The 19,746-nt window shown below is 42.7% G+C and overlaps 1 protein-coding gene across 1 annotated transcript in view; it reads right to left on the bottom strand.

The window, feature by feature from the left end:
* Positions 1–1,002: 1,002 nt before the first annotated feature.
* SLC7A11 (solute carrier family 7 member 11) overlaps positions 1,003–19,746 on the bottom strand; it is a 1,087,616-nt gene continuing 1,068,872 nt past the window's right edge. Inside the window, exon 12 of the mRNA XM_069631050.1 lies at positions 1,003–4,272. Coding sequence (XP_069487151.1) covers positions 4,205–4,272 — 68 coding nt within the window. The 3' untranslated portion in view covers positions 1,003–4,204. The remainder of the gene's footprint in view (positions 4,273–19,746) is intronic.

The following is a 19,746-nucleotide window of genomic DNA, read 5'->3' as shown; positions in this document are numbered from 1 at the left end:
TCTTGCTAATTTATTTCTGGGTGAGACATTCCCTGAAGTTTCTGTTGGCTAAAACCCACGTAGAATGAAACTGTCAATTAAGACTCTGGTATGTCCAACTTGCAAGCATCAAGGCCACGGGATTTGCATCTGCCTCTTCCTCATCCCATTAACATCCTCCTCCATCTTTTCTTGCAGGTTCATGTGCAGCAAGGCATGTCAAAATGGCACAAGCGCCTTATACAAGTCCACTTGACTGTACCTGTTTCTGGACTGATATTACACCTCCAAGTGACGGTCTCACCCACAATTTGTTTGAACAATTTTCCATGATTCCTTACCGAGTGTCATTGTTTTTACTGTCAAAATAAACACACACAGACATACACATACATACACACACATGCGCACATCCACATACAAAATCCCTCTACTTTCACATTGCCGGACCCAATGCTATTGCCAATTTGCATTCTTGTGTGGACTATAGAGTTCTCGTGGCATCCTCCTGTTTCCTTTCTGAGTGAAGTTTGGCAATGTTTCCCATGAATGTAAAAAATAAATCAAATATTTCAGTTTGCAATTGGTTTCAAAATGTTAGCTGCTTCTTTTAAAGCCTTTCCTTTTGAAATAAATAATGCAGAGGAGCTGCACATTCCCGGTCAGAATTCTTCTTGCACACATTCTCTATTTTCTGATGTACAGTCACTTTCGCCCAGACTCAAAAGTTGTTTGCGTGTACACAATCACATTAGCTCTGCTAGCGCCAGTGCACATTTGCTACCAAGTGATTCAGTTGTGGACAAACAGCCTTTGTGCATGTGCAAATGTACCTTAATACTTCCATATGTCCACAGTCCTGCAAGGTGGACACTTTCAATGCATGCTGGACTTCACTGTTGTACTGGCTGGTCAAAAGTATAGTATCTCGGTTCACAAATGTTATAGAATGCGATTAATTATTGTATTTATGTTGTGTTACATTCCTGGATAAAAGAACACATTTAGGGCAAAAGAATAAACAAGTGTTGCACTTTGCTTTAATATTCTTTTATGTTCTTCAAAGTATGTCCCTCTTTTGGGACTAGGCAATTGATGTAACTGTTATTCACAAAACATATCGATTTGATCAAACAAAAGACCATTCCAGTTTACAAGAATTAAAAGTTCAAATATTTAAAGTTAATGACAACACCCACATAAACAAATTCTCTTAAGTGGGACGAAAAACAGAACACACTCAACAGTCGAAATTTGTTCGAAACTTGTTGCAAACATATTTTAAAAAAAGAGAATTTCAGTGCTCAAATTCTCTTTTTTGCATGTTAAACTATGACACCATTTTCAAAAGTTGCTGAACGGTTATTGCACAAAAAAGATGTTGTGATCGGTTTGAGTAAAAACAACAATTAAAATATGTAATGATTTTAACAAAATGTCTACCCTGTAGGAAAAATAACTTTCCTCAATGGAAACTAAACAGACATTTGTTTAGAGTCCATATGTGTTGAGGTGTACTGCTGGTTACAATTAAGGCCTGATTTACAATGGTGATATTACAGAAACCTTGCCCTGGTGCTAAGGCAATTAACCCTATGAATTAGTGAAACAAATTGTTTTAGTATAACAAAAAAAAGACACTATTCCAATGCATTTTTACTCCGGGGCTATGGTTACACTAATATTATCTGTATCCCTCTTGAAAATATGCTTTAAAAAAATATATGCTTTTATGGTAAGTGTACTTGCACTGCCGCAAAGTGTCTTTGCCCTACGTGTATACAGCTTTACTTCCAGTGTCCAGCATCAGCATTTGTGTGTCTTTCTTACCAAAAAATCTAAATCAGAATACAAACTCTTTCTGCCAATGGCACTAACATACACAGTACCGATTTGACTCTTCACATCCATGCATGCTACACTTCTGAAACTTGAATGCAATTTCCAGTAAAAACAAAATATGTAGGATTGCTACTATCATCTGTGATTGACTGGGGAAACAGTAGAGGGATGGGAAAAAGAGAGATCATTTTGATCATAGGCAGAAACATTTGCAAATACCAATTTAAGACAGTAACACAAATTGAATGTGTAGGTGTGTTAATGCCACAATAAGGGAATGGCCAGTGTTGGTGCACCACACATATCATAATTCTAACAATCATGTAGCAATATCTTACTAGATATCAGTGGTACGTGTTTGAAAAGGTCTGTCTTGGTGATATGCCCTTCATTTGAGGTGCTAAATGAAGAGGTTCTCAAGTTTTCCAGACTGTGATAAGGGTGGGGCTGACAAATAGGAATGTAACAGTCTGTATGCAGAGCCAAGTAAGCCCCTCTGTCCTCATCCCCACCAGCGTTTTCAATGGAAGCATTTATTTCCCTTGGGTTGGGAATGTGTTCAATTAATTTGGAATGTTCTGTAGTGAAAAGAAACCTTGCTAATAGATTACAATGGTCCATGCTAAGGTCTTATTGAACCACAGATGAAAAACGCGTCTTCCACCCAATAGCCAGGAACATTGTCAGACATTTACACTTGCAAAAAGTTCTGTTGTCTACAGCAATAACGGGGTAGTTAGATAAGCTCAAGCTAGGCAAAGTGGCCACACTGTGTATGTACTCATAAAAGAAGACCACTGCTGTTCCCATAAAACTGCAAATTCAGTTGGCGGATTACGCAGTTTAAGGATAAAATATTCCTGAGGAACCATATCATAGGGCAATATGGGGCACTGTTTCATTGCGCCATCATTTAATATTCAGTTAAAGTGTGGAACCAAGGAAGGCTATGGGCCTCATTACAAGTGTGGCGGTCTGGAAAAAAAGGTGCTGGTAAGCTTACTGACACCCTTGTTTCTGATCCCCCAGACTACAAGTCTGCCTGCAGGGGCCGATGCGCACAGCAGGTCTGGCCTGCCAGGGGCACCGGCAGGCAGAGTTGTCACAGAAGCACTGGCACCAATAGCAACGTGCCAGTGCTCTGAGTCCCCATTCCCGTGGAGTCCAATAAACTTACCAAATCAGATGCCTGACGTCCCGTGCCACTGGGACTTGTAATGTCCCGGTGGCAATGGGGAGGCAGGCACCAGAAACAGTGTTTCGTGTTGACGGAAACCTGACGGTGGCACCGGCAGGTTACCACTGACCTCGTAATGAGGCACAATGTGTAAATTGTTGAAGGGATGGCATAGACAGGTATAACCAGGTTTCACACTTTTGGCTGACACTGGAGGCAGATGTATTTCAATCTACCAGACTATCTTTGTTTGGGAATATTTGTAGTTTGTCAGAAGGATCTGTGATGACATGATGTGTAATGTTATTACCGCAATATCCTGAGTTAACCAATGGGCCTCATTATAAGTTTGCTAGTCCAGAATTAACATGCTCATAATATCATTTACCGGCACGTTTTACGGACCGTCAAACTAAATGTTTGTTGTTGGTGGTTACGTGATTTCACTCCAGCCAAGAGTTGGAGGTAACTCAGGCATCCACTGGCAAAAAACAGCTGGTATTAGCGGCACTGGTATTACTGGTATTACCAGTGCCGGTAATACCTGCAATCCCACCGTGCAGTCCTATGGACTTCATGGAATGGAGACTTACCTAACGGTGCCGGCATGTGTAATATTGTGGTAATTCCGGCATATTCAGCGTCAGTAATGATAGGTCCATTTGCTGGTATCCCGCTGGGAACGGGTAACTTATAATGATCCCCAATGTGTTTGATATTTTGCAAGGATGCTTACACGTTGTGAATAAACAATACACGGGGAGTGACTGTATTTTCTGCTTTGTTCCTTTGCAAATAACAAATTAAAGGAACCAGACAGAAGATACAGATTATGACATGCAGCATCATGAACAACATACTGTGTGGCACAAGACATAACTAAACAACCGACTGGAATATTAACCCTGTAACACTCATCCATATGAGTAAGTGTGGCATTTACTGAGTACATGAACGGGCATACTGAGTAAACTTGAGCGCATTTCACAGACTCTTCTGAACTTGCTGCTGTAATGCACAGCATCAGTGTAGATTGCATAAATAAGTCCTCCAATCATACAGCAGTCAGTCCTTCCAGTGAAGGCTCCTGATATACACACACACGCACGCACGCACGCGCGCACACACACACACACACACGCTCTCGATCTACAGGTAGATGTGGGAGCAGCACGACCGCTGCTTCTGCTGCAGACAGTGGTCTGTTCACGATCGCTGGGTCTCTTCCGAGGGGACCACTTCCAGGATGACCTGCAGCACTCGGGTTGTTTCATCTGCAAAGGAAGAGGAGAGAGAGTGAGCAGAGGTCAAGGGGAGCCGAGTAGATGAATGCCCCCATAGGAGTGCGTTATCCAGGAACGCCTATACTTGTTAGGTGCTTCATTTAAGATGGCACTCTCGGGGCTAGGCCTCCATTTCATAACAAATGAAGCTCAAATTGTAACTAGCGCAGGTGCAAGTGAATAAAGATCAAATGCAAGACTGGTGCATATATGGATAGGATTATAAACAAAACATGCAACGATGCAATCACAAGCGACGTGGTTTTCTTTGCCGAATATTTCCCCGTTCTCCAGCCAGGCAGCGTATACTTAATGAAACCGTTCCCTCACGTCTGGTTGTTTATTGCATAGCATTTCAAATTTCTGCATAGTGGTGATATATATATATATGCATTTTTTTTTACAAACCCTTCGTGTATTGGTTTCAAATTTAGAATTGACTGAATTTGCCTTTTGCTGTCATCTCCATTTTCAGTTCTCTGTCTTTGTCAGCAATGTGGCCACCCAAATGTGTCATCGTTACAACCAGGTGCCTGGTCTAGGGCAAAGCACTGCGGGGCATTTCTGCTGCTGTCTCCATTCCTGAGGTCATTAAACAATGTGCCCTTCTGTTCTGATTACCATCAAATATTCCGTTAAAATGCAGCTCCTTTGCGTGTGGATCATGGAGAATAATGGCATGAGCCTACATTCCCTTTTGCATGAGGCTACAGTGCTGTCATGAAGCCGAAGCAGGAAGGTAGATTGTTTCCTGTGGCTGAGTTCTGGCAAGCTAAAGGCATTATTATTTCTATTATTATTATATATGTGATCATGTACCCCCTACCATACATTATCTGGATATTATAAGTCACCGAGTAGTTTTGTGACCATATAAAGGAACTAGACAGAATGCCGAGTACGGTCACTGAACTCCAAGGTGACATGCAATAGACTTGTTATGTATGATAGGAGTTATTGTATTCCTTTTATTATAGCTGACTGCACACTGTCATTCCTTTTAATATGTTGTTTCTTGCTTAATATAATGTAAGAGATCTTCCATTTGCTGATCGATATAATCAATACAGAATCTGTTTCGTTTCAAAAAAGCAAAAATGCAGTTCCTAAACTGTGCCACAAAAATAGTTCAAGCAGTTTAATAAAATGTATTGAAAACAACTTTACTTTTGTGCTTTAAAATGATAATAACATGCAGATTCCTTTTTTCTTTCTGTCTTTCCTTTTGAAACAAACGTTTTTGCCTTGTGTTTAAACTGTTTCTTTAAAAAATAAAAAATAAAAAATAAAAAAAATGATAATAACATGCAGATTCCTGCTCACATGATTTAAACTCCAGCAGTGCACACATTAAGCTTTCTACCATAAACACTTCCTTGTCAATTACTGCCTGCAATGTGTTACAGAAAACTGCCCTGCGAGCAAGGACTTTGAAGAACTTTTGACACCTTTTTTTAAGCACATTGATTTTTATTGAAAGTTAAGAACACAGTGCTGCAGACACAGCTGACATTCTCTCTGCTGGTTTAAGCCAGAGGCATTGTGATATCACAACACAAGCGTAATAAGTGAGTACAGATCATTTGTGATGTCATTTGGTTATTACAGGTCAATTGTGATATCACAATTAGCCTGTAATAAGAAAATGATGTCCAGTCTTCCATCCAGATATTGAAGGCTGCCACGTATTATAACAACAATAATTATTATTATTATTTTTAGCTGGGCTCCTCAACCCACAACACGTAAAACCTTGTATGCTCCTGCTATGATGAAAGGGAAGGTACAAGAAACAGTACGGCATGTGAAGTTTGTGGAGCCCAAATTACTTAAACCAGGATGTTAAGGGGAGCAAGATGGGAACAGGTATTTTGGACACTAAGAGGTGATGCACTGTACAATTGATTTATACATGTTCATAATTTGGTGCAAAGGGGGATAATCTGCCTCATGTTAAATATTATAGTGAGAACAGAATCTTTAAATTCATGCAGAAATATGTGTGTTGTGTAACAAATCCTGAAATGTTGTCACTTCTCCCTGAGGGGGAGCCCCTTCCCATGAGGACAGAAAGGAGAGGGCGCTACCCGATAGTACCCCTGGCGGTGGTACTCACCAGGGGGATCTCATTGGGGGAGACTCCCCCTCTAGGGACAAGGATGAGCATCTAGGGAGAACGCAGTACAACACTCCTCACCCTTCACCCACTACCTTTACTTCCCCTCAGTCCATGAATCCCTCACTTCTATACCACACACTGCCATGTACATGTGTGAAACGGAATACCGTACAGTTACGGAGTCGAGGACGAGTAGGGCTGACTTAATGAAGATTTCCTTGACAGTTACTGAGATGAGAAAGAGTAGGGATGGCGTAATGAAGGTCTTCTTGACAGGTACTGAGAAAAGTAGGAGGTGCAGGATTATGAAGAGCCCGCTTAAGAACTTGTACAAGAATTCTAGCAGTCATTGCTCATTCAACATCAAGAGAGAGGAAGGACTTACCTTTTTGTCAGACCCTCCCAGGAGTATCCACAAGCTGGGAGGTCATGCAGCGCGGAAAGGAAAGGTTGCTCTCCGGGATGGGAAAAGAAGGGGAAACAAGGAGTCCTTATCCGCTCTGCCGTGCACAGGCTGACTGGAGAGCTGGGTAAATGGGAGTCCCACACAGGAAGCAGAAAGATGCTGCGGTAACATTGCAGAGCCACCACAAGTGCCATAGAAGCAGTGGGAGAGCAAGAGAAGCTAATGAGGATGTCAGAAGTGCCAAAGACCACTGTATGAGAAACAACGGCAACCCAGACAGTACATGGCTGTCAAGATTGGAAGAGATAACAGAAGAAGCCTCAAACCAAGGGTCTGGGATCCATATATACCACAGAGGAATACTCCAGATAATAGTACCTGGCAGGAGAGTGAACCAGGTCATTTGGATTAAAATACAGAGAAGAGAGTAGGGTCTGGGACCCACAAATTGAGAAAGAGAGAGCATCACTAGTCATCTCCTTTGTGGCAGTACCTGGCAGGGTAGTGAACCAGGTCTGCCAAAACAAATCACTAAAGGAATTGTGATACAGGTCTGGGACCCACAGTGGCCAGGGTATAGGAGAAAGACCATGTAAAGGGAGAGATTCCCCCTGCATTGTGAACTGTGATAAAACGCCTGGGAAAGGCCACTGTAAGGGAATCATGCCCCCAGTTGTTGTCAACTGTAAAACTACACCCAAGAAAGTCCAGGGGAAGTGAGTAATTTCCCTTGGTGTTGTGAACTGTAAAACTAAAGTCAGGAAATGCCATGGTAAGGGAGTCATTCCCGCTGGTGCAGTGAAATGTGAAGGTAAATGCCAAGTGAATGTGAGAACAAAGCGAAGTAAAGCCAGGAGAAGGGAGTCAATCCCCTTGGCATTGTGAAATTGTGGAAGCAAGTGAAAAAGTAGTCCAGGGAAAGGGAGTCATTCCTCCTGGTTCTGTATCAAGATACCTGGAGAAGGGAGACATTCTCCAGGAGCCCAATAGTTAAGTCACTATGGACAATAAGGAATGTCGATGTTTGAACTGGAACTTTACATTTTGATTTTGAATTAAGACTTTACTGCTCTTTGGCATAACAACCTGGAACATTGTTTTGTGCTTTGGAAACAGATCGAGACCTGGGGAAGGGATTCATTCCTCCAGGTAAAGATCCCACCTATCAACTGGAATTGTGATCCACTGTCTAGAAAAGGGAGACATTCTTCTGCATCAAGAAGATCCACCATCTCTTTATTTTAGTTATAGGTGTGAGGGACAGAAATAGGGTTTTGGACACAGGACGGTGAACTATTGGTTGATACAGACATTCTGACTTAATCCCTAATATTTTAGTTGAGGTGGGGAAACTCCTCTTAGAGTTAGGGAAAGTTAGGTTTTCCCTTTATTTTCATTACTTATAAATGTTTATGCAAACAACCATCCTCTCGGGAGGATATTTTAGGGGCAACATGCTCGCCCTAGAAGCAAGAAAACATGGAGCAACACAGGTTCGATCCCCGCGTCCACACTTAGAAACCTCTGGGTATGAAGCACGTTTAAATAACCTACCATATCATATCATGCCACCTGTGTGTCAGTCTCCTCCTTCTGCACCCTTACAGTGGTTTAATGCCTCGATTACCATTGTGAGCAATTTTACAGTACTTGACTGGGGAAGTGGGGGCACAGATCGAAATAGAAATCCCCTCCACCTCATTACACTGGTAAGATAGCGCAGCGGGCTGACGCTCTCTGCTCTGATCTATGTGTGATCTGCAGGTTCACAGGTTTGAATCCTGGCAAGGCCAACTCAGCCTTTCATCCTTCTGCGGTCGATAAATGAGTACCAATTTCGGTTGGGATGATAAAAGTATGTAAATATGTTCTCTGTAAAGCGCTTTTCCTTAAGGCGCTATATAAATAACACATCATTATCATTATACTTCGTCAAGTGCATGAATATTTCACCCGCATCTGATTTTGATGCTGGTAGGCATTCGCTGGATTCCATAGGAATCCACACAGATGTCTACCACCATGCTGGACATGGTGAGCGACTGTTAGCATTTTTGGCACCACACAATGCAAACAATGAATGGAAAGATATGTCCTCTCAGACGTCCATGCTACATTTAAACTGTGTAGTGCAAGCAATCGAAATAGCATAAAGTGGACTGTCTTGACAGAATTGAACATGATTGCAGTCACCTCCATGAAATGTGAAACTGCAACAGATTGACATTTGGTAAGGGGGCAGTAGCCCACACTTTTTTTGTGTTTTTCATTTAAAATGATGTGAGTAATTTTCTGAAATGCCAATCTGATTATCAGGCACCCCTTTCAGAATCCCCATGCCAAAAGCATAGTGTTTACTTGTGCCCTGCTGCATCAGTAGCCTGATCTGCACCACCTGCTCTACCAGCGGCACAGATTAGGTTCAGAGTACACAGGTGCCCATTTGACAGCTGCAGTGACAGCCAACTCTCTGCACTGGGGCTGAATTAAAGATAAGCCACTCTGTTCCAAATCCCTATTATCATGAGTCTGCCTCCGTGTGGCAGAATATTCTTTAAATATAAGTCATGCCCGAGTTATAATATGGTGGATGGTATTCTCATAATTATCACAGCGACTGAAATTTCATATCACAGATGTGTCAGCACTGTGAGCCCATCCTCAGCTGTGAAAAGATTATGTGAATTGTGCCCAACTGGGAGGACCTTGCCACTCCTGGCAGAACAGTAGCTTTGGAGGATTGCCTCTCGTTGTGCCTTTGTAATGTTAGGTAACACACTTCCCAGAAGAAAGAACCACTCCACAGGAAGCTGGCCTGGGAACAGGAATCAAAGGAATCACAAAAGGCTTGGCCTCACACCATGAAGCTACATTTCAAAGGGTCTTTGATCCAATTCAGAAGCGTAGGGGGTGGGGTTCGTGTAGACAGGACTAGTTCTGTACAGAGGAAGGAAGAAGCTGACATCTTTCATCTCTAAAACCAAGGGCATCCTGTCTACCCTTTCGTCTTCCCCCTCCTCTTCGCTCTACTCTCTCATCTACCTCCAGCCCCCCTGAGGCCACCTCTCCTTCCTCTTTCTCTTCCTTTCCTTTGTTCATCCCTGACAAGGTTTCTACACAAGTCTGATCTATGACACTATCAAGAACCACATTGACAACCTCACTCCTGCCCTGGCTGAATTCTGCAACCACTCCTTCACCAATGCAGCCTTCCCTTCCCCCCTGAGGAACTCTCTTCTGCACCCTCTTCTCAAGAAAACCTCAACCAACCCCTCCTGTTTGGCTAACTATTGCCCAATCTCCATCACTTCTTTCATGGGCAAACTCCTGGAAAAGCAAGCCATCTCCCAGCTTAATCTTCACAGTGAATTTGTTGGTTGTCTCCATGACCATCAGTCTGGCTTCAGAGCAGCCAGAAGCGTGGAATCTGCTCTCCTGAACATCCGTGAAGACCTGCTCTGTAACCTTGATTCTAATCTCCCTCTGTCCTCATCTTACTCGATCTCTCTTTTGCCTTGTACACGGTCAACCATGCCATCCTGCTCAATCATCTCCGTGATGACCTGGGTATCACCAATAATGCCCTGGTTTGGCTGACCTTGTTCCTCTCTGATTGACCCACCCAGGTCCAACTTGTGTCCTTCCTTTTTCACTCTCTACCTGTGGTGTTCCTCAGAGGTCTAAACCTCTCTCCCTGACTGTTCAATCAATACCTGACACCTCTCGCCCACCACATTGCCACTCTCTGCTCCAACTTCCAGTGCTATGCAGATGACACTCAGCTCATTTTCAGGCTCCCCTCTGGCACCTCTTCTTCTCTCATCTCCGACTGTCTGACTGCTATCCAGGAGTGGTGTGCTGCTGACGATATCTGCCTTAATGCCAGTAAGACAGAGATTCTCCTCATCAGCATACCTGCACCCTCCTTTCCTGTCACTCTCTGGCCGGCTTCCCATGGCCCTCTTCCTGCTTCCACCTGTGAGGCTAAGAACCTTGGGGTCATCTTCAACTCCACACTCTCCTTTTCTCCTCACATCTCTGACATCTCTAAGAAGTCAAATTAGCAACTGCACCTCCTCAGAGGTATTCTTCCTTTCCTCTCCTTCCCCCAGAAGCTCACTGTCTCTAGAGTTCTGGTTCTCTCTAGGCTGGACTACTGCAACAACCTCTTTCTAAATCTGCTTCCGTCTACATTCTGCCCACTACAACTCATGCAGAACAGGACTTTGAGACTTGTCCTTGTCCTCAAGCCAAGGGATCGCATCTTTCCAGAACTGAAATCTCTGCATTGCCTCCCAGTGGCTGCAAGGATTAAGTTCAAGACCCTCTGCATTGTCCACAAGGCTTTCTGGGGCATGGGTCCTCAATACCTCCAACTCTCTCCTCATAAATACCTTCCTACTTGAGCTCTTCAATCTTCCACCTCCAACTCCCTCAGGGTCAGTCGCTTCTCCAAGCAATGAGTCGGTGGTAGATCTCTTTCTTCGGCTCGGCCTCCCTCTGGAACAGCCTCACTGCATCTCTGAAACTCGAAGAGAACCATCTCCGGTTCCAGAAGCACCTCAAGACCTTCCTCTTTGCTTCTGCCTTCTCTATTCCTCTCCCCTGCTAATTTCCTTTCTGTTACTGCACTAGTCACCTGGCTACCCTCTGATTTCGGGCCCAGGTCCCTACCCACTGGGTAGCACACCAGCACTACCCTCAGCAACCCTTGCACTTGGGTCTGTATCTGTAACCCTACAGTCCCCCCTACCTGCACTTTTGGACACCTGATATCTGCACTTACCCTTGCACCTGCCACCTGCTGGCCGCACTTCTTGTTATTGTTTTGATCCCATATACAGCACTGCCCCCGCCCCTGGCCCCTGGCACTTTTCCCCTCTCGCCTCCCCTGCACTTGCGCAATCTCAATGCCACTTGGCCTAGTAAGATTGTTGTCTCTGTGCTCCCTCTGTTCCCCCTTCCTTACCTTGTTGTATCTTGAAACACTTGTTTTACAAAGGTAGCGGGCGCCCCTCTCTCGCAAGAACAGACATGATAACCTGTTCAGTGGTTATTAACCACTTGAGAGTTCGCAGCCACTGCTTTTACTCACTGTGCCTTTCACAGATGGGAAATATCCATTTGCATATCAGTCTTTGTCCTGCCCCACTTGAAACACTTGTGTATAGGTGTGTTACAAATGCCATATCATATCATATCTTGATTCTCTCTGCCTCACTTTCTCATTCATGTTCCTTCAACGTCTTCTAGAACAAAGTACTTTGGGAGTGTGTCAGGAGGACGAAGCCCCCTTATTTTAAGAGCAGCAATTGGTCTCCTAAAGCAGGCCAGCTTTTGTCTAATCATCTGTGGACATTTATCTTTAAAAGAAGGGGTCTCACACCACTTTTGATTCACTCTGGAACAGCACCGGTGAAGGATTCCCTGAACCTCTTTTGGCAGAGTTGTACTTTCCAAAGCACTCAATCACTGAGGTGAAGAAGGAGCAGTTCAAGGCATAGGATAATTCTGCCTCCTACCAACGTACAGGGCACATTGGGGGGGAGGGGGACACTTGCTGTGGACCAGAATCTGCTCTCCCAGCCCTGGAATGGCAGGTCGGACACTGTCCTTGAGCCCCTGAATTCGGTCGGTCTCTCAGCATCCTGAGGGCAACATCTGCTAAGGCTTGTTCTTCAGCTGCCTCAAAACCGCTTGGACTGCCTTCAAAGCCATACTCAATGCCATCAGGGCAGAGGGATCCCACCAGTGCTAACCTCTGGAACTCATCTGAACCACTGAACAATTGCTTGCACATTGAGCCACTAGACGCTGCATTGTGCCTTTGCTGTGCTCTTCAACTGCAAGGCTCAAATCAACTGGTTGACATGGGAACCCAGCTCCAAATGCTGGAGAGTCACTTTCCAACTGTTCCCAATGGTGAAACCATGACTCACCCTGATTCACCCTCAAACTGCCGCTTAAGTGAACCACACATCGGAGTAACAAGATCAACTTTTTGAAAACTGCTGCCCGCTGACTGGAACTACTGGAGTGTGACTCATTGACAGTTCCTTGGTGGTTACAACCAGACTTAACCCTGCCCAACCTGGCAAGTGCTGTGACCTGCACCCCAGAAAGCCACTTTTGAGCCACAAAGGGTGACGGCATTTGAACCCGCTCAACACCTGCTTTCCTCTTGAACTCCCACAATCCACCATACCCGAACTGAGCTTGATCCGCTCACACCATTGATCAAAGACTAAGTTCAATGCCATTGAACCACCTTAGAACAGAAGCAAGGTACTATTGATGATTAACTGCCCCCCCAGAGGCACATACAGGGAAACTAAAGTAAGGAAGAAAGAAACAACATCACCCATATATGTGCACCATGAGCTGAGAGCAAACTCTAAAGAAAGTATTTTAAGAACATAGAAGAAGGTTAACTTCTAGATTATATATATATATATATATATATATATATATATATATATATATATATATATCACTTTTCAACTTGTATATACTGACTGTCAGGAAACAAAGCCATCTGACTTAAATATGTCAATGAACAAAAACAAATGGGCCAGATATGTGATGTCATCAATGACATTTTTATGTCATTTTTTATATCCTGGGTGTTAATCTTAGCAGTACATGGTGGTGGTGCAAGTTATGGTTGCTTAGCTTACCATAACTGTCAAATTTCTGGGGCTTTTTGGTTTTACTTGTAACCATAACGACCCCTTTAGCAGAGTTTTTTTTCACTGAAAATATATATGCGTTGGCTTTACTCAGCCAATGTTACCACAAGAGGTGAAGGAAATGTATATCTTAAATATATCTGTTTTAACATGTTGCTTGTGTTTGCTCTTGATTTGCAGAAATGTGGGGGCTGAGTGAGCATTTTTGTCCCTACTCATCCTAGTACTCCTGCAGAGCAGAATCTAATGTTTCACAGGCATGCACTTTAAAAATAAGACCCAATATCATTTGCCCATAAAAGAGCAAGGTCTAGAGCAAGAGCAAAAGATTTCCAGATCAGAGAGACGGGCCACAGAAGATTTCATGAAAGACTTTCTAGATCAGAGAGACGGACCACAGAAAAATCGTAGTGCATTTTTGATTGAATTATTGGAAGTGCTGTTGACAAAAAAAGGTTTTGTTTTTAAAACTACTCATTACATGCAAATTAAGGGAACCGCTATGGGGTGACCTCTGCCCCAAATTATGCAACTCTCTATATGTGGAATATCGAACAGCTAAACATTCTCAATGATACATACCCAAATAAATCTGCCCTTAAGTTTTACAAATGTTACGTTGACAACATTATCATCGTTTGGGATAATGAAAAAGGCAACCATGATGAACCTCTAGATTGGATAAACTCTTTAAATTTCAAGTAAAGATTTACCAGGCAATCAAACAAACAAATACCATTTCTAGATCTACTTATAAAAATAGAAAGTGCACATATCATAGTTGACCTGTTTCGTAAGGAAATAGATAGAACTATTATCCTAAGGTATGATAGTTTCCATTTCCAAGCTTTGAGAGACAATATACCTTAAGGTCAATTTTTGAGGCCAAGACGCATTTGTGCCAAAACAGAGGAGATTGTTACCCAACCCAATATAATACATGCCAGATTGTTAGATGGAGGATATCCCCATAATTTGCTCAGAAAGTCAAAAATAAGAGCTACAAATCAACACAGGGAACATCTGTTGTTACAAAAAAGCAAAGATAACATTAAGAACTGCCGTTTAGTATGTGCTATGACATGTAACACTCATCAACATTGGCATCTGTTACAATTGAATAACCCATGGTTGGAACGTCCCATGTATGCTTTTAAAAGGGGACACAATTTGAAAAGTTGGATTTCACTAGCAGATTGAGGACTAACAAGAAGAAAATCAACCACTATTGCACTCCTCTGGGGTTTACATCCTGTTGTTGGCCACTTTCCATGTGGTTCTTGCTGCCAATTTGAATCTACTTCGGCTTGCACTTCGGGATAGATCAATCATAAATCATGGACCCTTAGACATCATACCACCTGCAATAATAAAAATGTAATATATGCGATCATATGCCCTTGCATCAAACCATACATAGAAAAAACATCCAGGGCTGTTAAATTAAGAATAACGGAACATAAGTCTAAGATTTGCACTAGGAATATGACATCACAATTCGTAACCCACTTTTTGAAATATAACCAGACTTGTGAAGAACTTAAGTGGTGAGCGATTGAGCTCATCTCACGGATTGATGCATTAGGTACTTCGACCAGATTGTCCCAAAGTGAACAGTGTTGGATGTACTACAACCACAGCTACCATCATGGTTTGAACCAACAGGAGGAATGGCTACACTGTGTCTAAATGTCCACATCCCTATGCAAGTGTTTTCTGCTTACTAATAGGTCCAGACATGTCCTGTTTGGCACTGACATTCGACTTGCGGATTTCATTATTTTAAATACAGCCCGGGCTATTGAATGGCCATGAATGTGCATCCATAAAGAGAAACTAATTGGCTTTATGTCTTGCGTTGCTATTCAGCATTTGCTGTGACCATATGGGATATGTTAGAAATTGATATGCCTTCACTAAATAGATTTTGCAGTATCCCTGTTTTTCCCATTTTTTGTGATGGCTTCTCCCTTCTCTCTTCTCCACTGTTTGTGATTGGCTTGGCTTGTTTAGAGGCCATGGCCATTTGTAATTCATGGCTTCCGAATGAGCATTTCTGTCCTCTTTCTATTTCCTTTTCTGTATCCAATGTAATGCTCTCTAGTCCTTTTTCAGTGGCTATGATAAATATTGGCTGGGAGATAGCGCATCTCCTCCATACATCCGGGCCATGCCAGCTTGTAAATTAGAAGCTCTGATGCGGAACAAAATTAGACACACCATTTGAAAGTGGAAAGCAAATGACGGCACCTATATTTTTGGTGATACCGTTGAATCGTATTCTTGCTTCTCTGCGCAGCAGCATCCAACAGGTAAAACATGTGAGCAAATCCGCGACAAACTTTCGCAGACGCAGTATTATTGCACCCGACTCTCAGCATTTGCTGTAGATACATCTCTAGGTTAGATGTTGTTAAAACAGGGCTAGTCCAGCCCTTGTGCCTTGTTTAATATAATATATACGCCACCATGATATAATATGCAGGCTATAAATGAGACATTGGGCCTCATTACAACTCAGGCGTTAAGGGTTAACGCCGTTGTTAACCCTTAACGCCTGATTCCAATTTTAACGGCTGCTTTTAGCAGCCGTTAAAATCCATGGCGCTAAACCGCCTTGGTGCTAATTACGGCACCGTAATTTACGGTGCTGTAATTAGCGCCTTCCCCACTCCCATTATGCCCTATGGGGCAAAAATGGGAATGGGGAAGGGTAAATGGGAAATGGGGATTTACCGCCCCACTCACCTTGGAATGGGGCGGTAAATCCGGCATCCACCATGGTGTAAATGTAGTTTACACCATGGTGGTAAAGTTGGTGTACTTACCACCTGGGTCGTAATAACGGTCATAGTATTTTTTTTTTATCATTGGTGGCATGTGGAAATCTGGGGAGTAGTATAATGCGCAAGGACTCAAGGGCATGGGGTAGACTGTGGTGCCATTTGTGTTGCTTTACATTAGGTTAACAAGGTTATAATGTATGCATTTGGAGAATTATTTATTTAATTACTATCAATTTGTGCTTTGTTTGCACAGTTGCTGGGAAATGATACTCACCACAAGATTGGGACAGATGTTTTTGGTCACACCTCACCAAACGGTGTAACCTCTATATAGGACAGGGAGCCTTATTTTGATTCCAACTCTGAGGCAGAGGTCAGTTGTTGTTACGCAGCTGTGTTATTGCATTTGATGCTGGCACTGATGTGACTCCACGGATTGGAATTAGGGGGTTCATCCCCAATTCTATTTTGTGTCTCTGCAGAGAAATTCAAAATTATCGTGCATAGTTCTGGTTAGAGGATGGATCATTTTCCTGTGTCCGCTTCAGAATGAAGAAACCGAGTAAATGTTCTTCTCAAACTGAATTATAGGAACTCAGGTGAATTTAGGAACAGTGGCAAATGGTCAGTTTTTAATTGTGTTGTTTTAAACTCTTTTTTAGAATTTGTTTAATACATTTATCATGGGATGGTGCGAAAGAAACAAAAGAAAAATATGCAAGAAAATATTACTTCACGCGCAAAAAAGTGTCTTGTGAATTTTTCTAGTCCTGAGGAAGACGAGCATCAGATTGTGTTTAGAACTAGATTCCTTTTTCATTGAAACTAGCCATAAACGGATATTCTTTGTTTATCCATTAGATGAGTATTGGTTATACCCATAAAGAATACCTCTAGTTGACTCTTAAACTTGAAACAGTACAGAAAAATTGATGAATATAAATATGTGTTTTAGAGTACTCATTGGTGTATACAACACACAGCATATTTGCACAGTATATATATTTAGTGGTAGACTAGGTTCTCAGTGCTAGACTAGGTTTTCAGGTATATGTGAGAAACATGTGTGGTTCAATATGAATCCCGGTTTATATGTAACAACTGAATGATATTTTGTGATGAAATAACAAAAATATTTTTGATGCATTTATTATAATATAGAATTATATTTTTTATATTGTGAACACTGACTGATCGCGCTCTTCTTCAATTTTTGAGTCCTGTATATGAAATATTGATTATTATTTTAGTTCCGTGAGACATCACCCATTGTAGTTCTACTAAAATTTTATTCCCCAGTGTCCATGATGAAAGGGATAACAATTCCTTTTGTATAGAGCTTCAAACCTCACCATAGTGAGAAATGAAATCCATGTTTTAGTATAAGCCTCTAGAAAAGCTTGAACTTGCATGTCCTTCATTGTCTTGCATTTGGAAAAACCTAATATCAATGTTAAAATGGGCATGTTTTAGTCTGTGCACTGCCTGCTAGAAATGGTGCCCCACTAGTTTTTTTTGTTTTATGGTTTGAGATGTTATGTCTTTGGAAGTAAATTCTTCGAACAGTTCCTGGCAAATTGATTTCTACCCTGCATGTACAAGGATGAGTCTACACAATCATAAATGTGCAACAGGCCCAGTTAAAATATATGCCTTGTTTTCCTTTTTGGTAATGTGGACCAAAGGAAGGCTATACTGCCAAGAGGGGTGTAAATATGGTTCAGTAGCAACCAAAAACAGTGAGGTAAAACAGTCCAAAACGAAGGAATGTCCAATAAAGTTTCTATGAAAATATACATACTTTTTATTAAACACACAATATTGCATGTCACACATAATAACTAGCTAAAAAAACACAACACAAAACCCAACATTAAGGAGATTAATTAACTAATCTTTTATAACAAGCTTAATAATGGAGACCAGTCTCTAAGCGTAGGACTGGGAGTCAAACCTGTGTTGCTCTGCATTGTCATGCTTCCAGGACAAATGTGTTTCCTGTGAATTATCCTCCCAGCCCACAGAAGATAGTAAGATGGAGCTCTCTGTGTAGTGAATCACGGGTATAAGGCAAGTAATAAACACAATGGCCCTCATTACGAGGCTGGCAGTAGCCGTGCCTGTAGTACAAGCACAGCTGCTGCCGGTATCCATTTTTTTCCGGCACCCATCGAATGGGCAATTTCCGTGTCGAGTTTGCAGACCCAGAAATTGCCCATTTGCGGGTGCCGGTAATAAGGGACTCCCCATCCCCATTCATCCCCATAGTGCCCAATGGGAATGTGGAGGGTGGTAGCACTGGTAATGTTAATAACAGTACCAGTGCTACAATCATGTTCTGCTTGTGGGTGCCAGTATGGGCCACCATGTCAGACCTGGGGCTGCAAGGGCACCCGCGAGCAGAACTCCTAGTATGGCGGTACAGTAGCAACAGTGCCGGTAGCGATACCGGTGCCGTTATTGCCTTAACGCCATACTTGTAATGAGGCCCAATGTTCTTTAAAAGGATATGCTCTAGTGTGCAAAATGGATGCAAGTGACCTAACTAGTCCCTAGGGTCCATACATGGACCACGGGGGCAAATTGGTAGTCAATAGTATCAATGTGCAGTTCTTGGTTGCCCGCAGTGCCAAATCACACTTTTTGGGGCTGTGAGAGCAATTTGAAGATCAGGAAAGTGCAAAAGGCAGCACCAGAGGGTCCTGGTGGTTCAAATGTGCCAAGTGGTTCTTTGAACATGGCTCCAAGCAGTTCAACGGCAAAGCACAATAGGCTTGTGTCGATCCTGGCACTCATGATGCTGTGAGACCCAATCTAGGGTCTCAGAGACAAGATGAGTAATTTCTCCATGCTCCCAAACACAGGGGAGGCTGGCACGCAAATGCAGGGGTTCTTCATGGTGAGGCCCTGGGTACTGTTGTGGCTGCAGAAAGGCAGGTCTTGCTTGAACAGCAGTTCAAATCTCAGGTTGGTGTGAGTCCCACTCCAGGGATTCCCAGACAAACTAGGCCCTTGTTCTCTGGCTCCCAGACACAGGGAGGCTCGTGCACAACCACAGAGGTTCTTCAACACCATGAGGGCCTGGATACTGCTGTGGCTGGCAGAGTGGCTGGTCTTGTTCCAGCAAGAGTTTCACCCCCAATTGTCCCTGGGGATGGTTAGGAGACAGTTCTCACCTCTGCCTTGGTGCACCTGCATCCACCTCCCAACTGTAGGACTCTGGAATGGACTGCTCTCCCATCAGGGTCCAAACAAAATCTTCATCAGGGGTTTGATTAACATACTACATTTGTTGTCAAGATTTAATTGGCTGAGGGGCCACAAAGAGTGTCTACAATTAAAATCTTTTACATTTTATTTACTGATTTACTCTTTAGTGGTTGATCTTAGAAGGCAGCTGCTCTGAAAGTATTTGATCAACAAAGGTATTATTATTGCAATAAGTTTATTTATAATATTAATACA

This window comes from Ambystoma mexicanum, chromosome 6q, assembly GCF_040938575.1.
Source record: "Ambystoma mexicanum isolate Mex_15411 chromosome 6q, UKY_AmexF1_1, whole genome shotgun sequence".
Lineage (NCBI taxonomy): Eukaryota > Metazoa > Chordata > Amphibia > Caudata > Ambystomatidae > Ambystoma > Ambystoma mexicanum.
Note: the sequence above shows the minus strand (reverse complement) of the source record. Positions and strands in the feature narration are given on the sequence as shown.